Source organism: Nicotiana sylvestris, chromosome 5 (genome assembly GCF_000393655.2).
Source record: "Nicotiana sylvestris chromosome 5, ASM39365v2, whole genome shotgun sequence".
Taxonomy (NCBI): Eukaryota; Viridiplantae; Streptophyta; class Magnoliopsida; order Solanales; family Solanaceae; genus Nicotiana; species Nicotiana sylvestris.
Window position 1 is genome coordinate 83,570,150 of NC_091061.1, and position 6,853 is coordinate 83,577,002.

Consider the following 6,853-nt stretch of genomic DNA (forward strand, 5'->3'; position numbering starts at 1 on the left):
AGGATCAAGGTTCACTAATTAGCAATCTTTATGCAATCTCAGCTTTTCACACCATGAAACATATCAACGACCCCAAATTTGGCTAACTCCCTAAATTTCCAAAACTTTTGCCGGAGTGTCCTTTGTATCTAGGCCTATCCACCTGTCAGAGAGCCCCAGAAACATATCTTAATAGCATATACAAATCCATAGACATGACATAACTTGTAATGACACTAACCATGGCTGTATAGGCAACATATAACCAAAACAGAACAGTTTTACATAGACCAAATCAAAGGATAAGATTTCATAGGAACCAAATGCATAAAAGCTATTACATGGCTATACAAAAAAATGTGGGTACTTCTTTTTCATATCTTCCTCGGCTTCCCAAGCGGCTTCTTCAACCTGCTGATTTCGCCATAACAATTTCACAGAGGTAATTTCTTTGTTTCTCAATTTCCGGACTTGCCTTTCCAGAATGGCAACAGGAACTTCTTCATATGACAGTTCTTCATTAACCTCAATAGTTTCAACTAGCACAATGGTGGACGGATCTCCCACTACCTTCTTCAACATAGACACATGGAAGACTGGGTGTACCAATGACATTTCGGGTAGCAGCTTGAGCTTGTACGCCACCTGACCAATCCTCTTAAAGATTTTGTCCGACATACCTCGCACTCAATTTTCCTTTCTTTCCAAATTGCATGATACCCTTCATGGGGGAAACCTTCATAAATACCCAATCATCTTCTTTGAACTCCAAATCTCTACGATGAACGTCCGAATAAGACTTTTGGCGACTCTGAGAAGTTTTAAACCTCTCCTTAATAATCTTGACTTTCTCCATAGCTTGATGCACGAGGTCCAGCCCTATCAACTCAGCTTTTCCAACCTCGAACCACCCAATGGTAGACCTACATCTCCTACCATACCACGCCTCAAATAGTGCCATCTGGATACTAGCATGGAAGCTGTTGTTGTAAGCAAATTCTATGAGTGGCAAATGATCATCCCAGCTACCTTTGAAATCAAGAACACAAGCATGCAACATTTCCTCAAGCGTCTGAATAGTCCGCTTTGCTTGCCCTTCGATCTGTAGGTGAAAAGTCGTGCTAAAATTTACCTGCGTGCCCAAACCTTGCTGAAATTTCTTCCAAATATTGGCTGTGAACTGAGCCCCTCGACCTGAAATGATTGAGACTGGAGTGCCACGCAACCTGACTATTTCTCTGATATACAACTGAGCATATAGTTCTGTTGTGTCGTTATATTTAACTAGCAAGAAGTACGCTGATTTCGTGAGTCGATCCACGATCACCTAAATTGAGTCGAACTTGTGTGGAGTGCGAACCCTACCACAAAATCCATGTTGATCATCTCCCATTTCAACATTGGAATTTCTATGCTTTGAGGCAATCAATCGGGCCTTTGATGTTCGGCCTTCACTTGCTGACATTTCGAACATTTTTCCACAAAGTCAGCCACATCCCTTTTCATGTTGTTCCACCAATAAACTTCCTTGAGATCATGATACATTTTTCTAGAGCCTAGGTGCACGGAATACTTGGAAGTGTGAGATTCTGCCATGATCCTTTCCGAAAGACCGTCAATATCCATAACACACATAAACGGCCCTGGTACCATAGGGTGCCATCATCCATGCCAAAAGAAAAAGCGGTGGTCTTGTATTTATGAATCCCCTCTTTTAGTTGTGCTAACAATGGATCGTTAAATTGCTTCTCATTCACTTCCGCCACTAGCGATGATTCAACCCTATTCTGTATGACAACTCCCCTTTCGCTAGAGTCTGCAAGACGAACTCCTAAATTAGCCAACTGGTGAACCTCCCCATCCAACAGCCTCTGATACGCCTCCAAATGAGCCAAACGTCCCATAGATTTTTTACTAAGAGCATCTGCCACAACAGTTGCCTTTCCTGGGTGATAGAGAATATCAATGTCATAATCCTTGAGTAACTCTAGCCATCTTCTCTCTCTCAGATTAACTCATTCTGCTGGAAAATATATTGAAGGCTCTTGTGATCCGTAAATACATCCACATGGACCCCACACAAATAATGTCGCCAAATCGTTAGCGCAAACACCACTGCCGCAAGCTCTAAGTCATGGGTTGGATAGTTCTTTTCATGATTCTTAAGTTGCCTAGAAGCGTAAGCTAGAACCTTGTCGTGTTGCATTAACACACACCCAAGCACAATCCTTGAAGCATCGCAATATACCACAAATCCCTCTTTACACTCTGGTAGGGCTAATACCGGTGTTATAGTCAATCTTGACTTCAATTTTTGGAAACTCCTTTCACAAGCATCGGACCACTAGAACTTAACTGCTTTCTACGTCAATTTAGTCAATGGAGAGGCAATAGTTGAAAATCCCTCCACAAACCTTCTGTAGTACCCCGGCCAAACCCAAGAAACTGTGAATCTCCATTGGAGTAGTAGGTCTAGGCCAATTCTTCACTGCTGCAATATTTTGAGGATCAACCGTAATTCCTTCCCCGGAGACGACATGACCCAAGAACGCGACAGATTCAAGCCAAAATTCATATTTTGAAAATTTTGCATACAGTTGATGTTGTTGAACAGTCTGCAGAACTGCCTTGAGATGGTCAGCATAGTCCTCCCGACTTCGGGAATACACAAGAATATCGTCAATGAACACTATCACAAAAGAGTCTAGAAAAGGCTTGAACACTCTATTCATAAGGTCCATGAAAGCTGTCGAGGCATTTGTTAGCCCAAAAGACATTACTAGAAATTCAAAGTGTCCATACCGAGTCCTAAAAGTTGTTTTTGGAATATCCTGCTCCCTTATCTTCAATTGATGATACCCGGACCGCAAGTCAATATTTGAGAAACACGTAGCACCTTGCAATTGATCAAACAAGTCATCTATCCTTGGTAGAGGATATTTATTTTTGATTGTGACTTTGTTAAGTTGACGGTAGTCTATACACATTCGTAGCAACCCATCTTTCTTCCTTACAAACAAAACTAATGTGCCCCATGGTGACACACTTGGCCGGATGAAACCCTTCTCTAGAAATCCTTCAATTGTTCCTTTAGATCTTTCAATTCTGTCGGCGCCATTCTGTAAGGTTTAATTGATATAGGCTGCATGTCTGGCATTACGTCGATCCCAAAATCAATCTCCCTATATGGTGGAATCCCAGGGAGCTCATTTGGAAAGACCTTCGGAAATCCATTCACAACTGGTACAAACTCAAGGCTAGGTGCCTCGGCATCAGTGTCCGTAACACGGACAACATGATAGATACACCGCTTCTTGATTATCTTCGCGGCCTTAAGGTAAGAAATAAACCAACCTTTACGTACTACATTATCTCCCTTCCATTCAACAACGGGCTCATTGGGAAACCCAAGCCTCATCGTTCTAGCCCGAAAATCAAGTTTGGCAAAACATGAATAAAGCCAATCCATTCCCATTATTACATCAAAATCGACCATCCCCAATTCAATAAATTTGGCCATGGTATCCCTACCATGAACCATGGCAACACAAACTCTATAAAGTCGAGCAATCATAATTAACTCACCAACCGGAGTAGACACCGAAAATGGCTCATGAAGTTGATCCGGTTCTATCTCAAATTCCATAGCAACAAAAGGGGTAACATAGGACAAGGTGGAACCAGGGTCAATAAGTGCATACACATCATGAGATTGGACAGTCAGAATACCTGTAACAACATCTAGAGAAGCCTTTGCATTATGGCGACCACTCATAGCATAGAACTGGCTGGGTCCTCTTGAACTATGGACACCACCCCTAGCTGCACCACACCCTGCGGGTGCTGGGGTACCTCAATCTAGAGAGGGGGATGAAGATGTAGCAGCTACCGGGTTGGCTAGCTGTGTTGTACCCCTACCTGCTCCTTGGCAGGATTCACGATAATGCTTCTGAATATGACCCCTCATCTCATATCCATAGCATATGGGTAACTCCAAGTAGTAAATCCCTGAGTGTATCTTCCCGCACCTGGGGCATGGGGACCTTTGCGGTTGCTGGGACCTCTCTCCTAACTGACCCCACTGGTGGGATCCTCTATTGCCCTGACCAGGCCTGAAACAACTCCACTACTGCTGCTGGTTGGGGCTTGATGGAGGTGCATTAGCTGAAGACTGTGCCATAGATTGGGACGGCCCTGATGATCCTCCCCTGAAAGCTGATCTTTCCCCACCTGGTGACTCTCTCAAGTTGCCCGTAGACCGGGCATTGTTGTTGCCCTCTCTCTCCATTATATTCTTCAGTTTACGGTTCTTTGTGGCCTGAGCAAATGCTACGATCTTCCCATAATTCATGTCAGAATTTAAGGCAGTTGTAGAAGCCTCATTAATAGTTAAAGGATTAAGGCCCTGAACAAACTGGTGCACCCTGGCCTCCATTGTGGGCAACATGTGAATGGCATACTTGGACAAGCGAGCAAATTCCATGTGGTACTCCCAAACACTTATGTTACCTTGCTTCATATTCTTAAATCTACTGCATGGGCTGCCTTTGTCCCAAAAGGCAGGAAATGATCTATAAAGGCATCGGTAAACTCGCTCCACTTTACCGGAGGGCTCCCTTCTTCACGGGAATCTTCCTACAACTCAAACCACGAATAGGACACCCCTTTCAGACGGTAGGAAGCCAAATCTACTCCCTCAGTCTCAGTTGCACGCATAACCCTAAGGGTCTTGTGCATCTCATCAATAAAATCTTGAGAGTCTTCTTCTGGATTGGCACCCGTAAACACTGGAGGGTCTAACTGAAGAAATCTATTCACCCTGGAACTGGTGGAATCCCTTTGCTAGACAGACGAACTGGGTGTAACATTTGACCTTTGGGCCTGAGAGGCGACTAGCTGAGTCAACGCCTAATTGGCTTCCCTAAGATCCCCATCAGAATTACCAGGACCGGAAGATGGGAAGGGAGGCGGAACAAGAGTATCAATGGGAGGGATAGTAGTACCCTCCACAGGTGTAGGAACTGGGGTAGTCTGCTCTGGAATAGAAGAACTAGGCTGGGTGATAGCAGGGCGACTACCCTCACCTGCAGTATCAAGTAGGGAATCATCAGCCACTCCTAAGGTGGCATTAGCTTCTTGGCCAATTCTGTCTTTCTTCTTTGGTGCCATGTACTGAAAGTTGAAAGAATGCACTAGTTAGAGGGGAAATAGTTTCATAACAAGTTTTGTCGCACGATCCAGAATATCAAAGAAGGGTGCTATTCCTAAATGCCCAAGTAGACTCCAAATTATAGATGTGGTCGACTACACACCGATAAGAAGGACTCTACTAGGCACGACTCTGAGAAATCCTAGGACACTTCAAAACCTTAGGCTCTGATACCAAGCTTGTCAAGACCCAACCCGGGAGGCGCGACCGGCGCTCAATCGAGTGAACCTAACTGAGCAAGCCTTATCTAACACTTTCTACCCAACTCAATATGATTAAAGAAACCATGCTTTTGTTTATTTAGACAATAGGAAAGGTTGTACATTCAACATTGTTAGTTCATCTTATACCACAACCTTAAACCATAGTTAAGTTCCAAGATTCCATACAGTTACAATTTAGAGAAACAAGAGCTTAGAATTACAACATAGTTTATAGACCCATCCAACACCCGTACATAACCCACACAAACGTCTACGGCGCCTCTAAGGATACAAAAGACAATGATGACAATGTCGGCAATAAGGCCCCGACTATACCTCAAAAGTGGAAGTCTACAACATAATATGTACAACATAACCCCTTGAAGGAAAAAGGGGCTCACCAAGACTTTATGAGGACGATACTCCGCTACACGCGATCGGCAGTATCCGCTATGGAGCCACCAATATTCATTCAAAAATGTAGTGCCCCCGGCAAAAGGGACGTTAGTACCATGGAATAGTACTAGTGTGTATAACTAAACACCATCTCATTAGAAAGAACTATCATACAAGAACAAGGAAATCACAAGGGACAATTGAAAGCTTTAACCGAACACCACATCATCGAATAAAAGAATCATATAACTTTCACATCATTTCTATTGCTTTAGTTTGGGGCATTTCATACTGTTCATCATCAATCATAATACCACCGCTTTCTTGAGTGGAGTTCGATCACGAACCGATCGGCTAGGTTACCTTAATTGAGACATGTACGTCAAATCACAATCTCATTCTCCTTTTCCGGAATTCAATATTGGCACAATACTACCATGTGTGCGGCATGGTGTCCGATCACGGCCCGATCGGCTAGGCCGCCTTACCGAGGCGTTGTTCCTTTCTCATTAATCATCTTGTTTCAATCTTTATTTTACATATATCAATTTATAGGCACTTAGGGCCACAATTATCACATCATTTCCATTTTCAATGTTAGCCTTGCAATTTGGGATCAAAAGCACATACAAAAGCAATTCAAGTTGTAAGCATAGGTAAGACTTCACATAGTTGGCATGACAATCTCAGTAAAACAAATTTATTGTAGCCTAGGCATTTCAACATATGGTTCATATTCTTCGCACATCTCTAAATATCATGAATAGTACATTTTACACATTGAGGCACACCCTTCATGTGAAATAACAATCAATACATCAACCAATTCTAGTCTTACCACATTTACGTAAACACCAACGGAGCTCAATTTCTAATAAGAGGGGGTTTTAGCCATACATACCTCAATAGAGCTTTCTTTTAATTCTTACAAAATTTTTGGGACTCTTAGCAACTTCAATCTATTTTATGAAAATTACAAATTGAACCAAGAATTAGAGACATGATTATTCTAGCTCATTTAAGCATATTATCAAGCGCTGAGTGTGTATTGTGATTTTAGGATCTT

General features: G+C 42.7%; 2 protein-coding genes across 2 annotated transcripts; both read right to left on the reverse strand.

Annotated features, from left to right (window-relative positions):
* Positions 1 to 90: 90 nt before the first annotated feature.
* On the reverse strand, positions 91 to 2,756 carry LOC138868901 (uncharacterized). Its single transcript, XM_070146479.1, has 6 exons — positions 2,417 to 2,756; positions 1,553 to 1,924; positions 728 to 1,008; positions 331 to 549; positions 221 to 225; positions 91 to 142 (listed from the first exon to the last, which is right to left on the reverse strand). Exons 1-6 carry the CDS (start codon positions 2,754 to 2,756, stop codon positions 91 to 93), a joined length of 1,269 nt encoding a protein of 422 aa, XP_070002580.1.
* Positions 2,757 to 3,046: 290 nt separating this feature from the next.
* On the reverse strand, positions 3,047 to 3,754 carry LOC138868902 (uncharacterized). The gene has a single exon (XM_070146481.1). It carries the CDS (start codon positions 3,752 to 3,754, stop codon positions 3,047 to 3,049), a length of 708 nt encoding a protein of 235 aa, XP_070002582.1.
* Between the last annotated feature and the right edge of the window lie 3,099 nt (positions 3,755 to 6,853).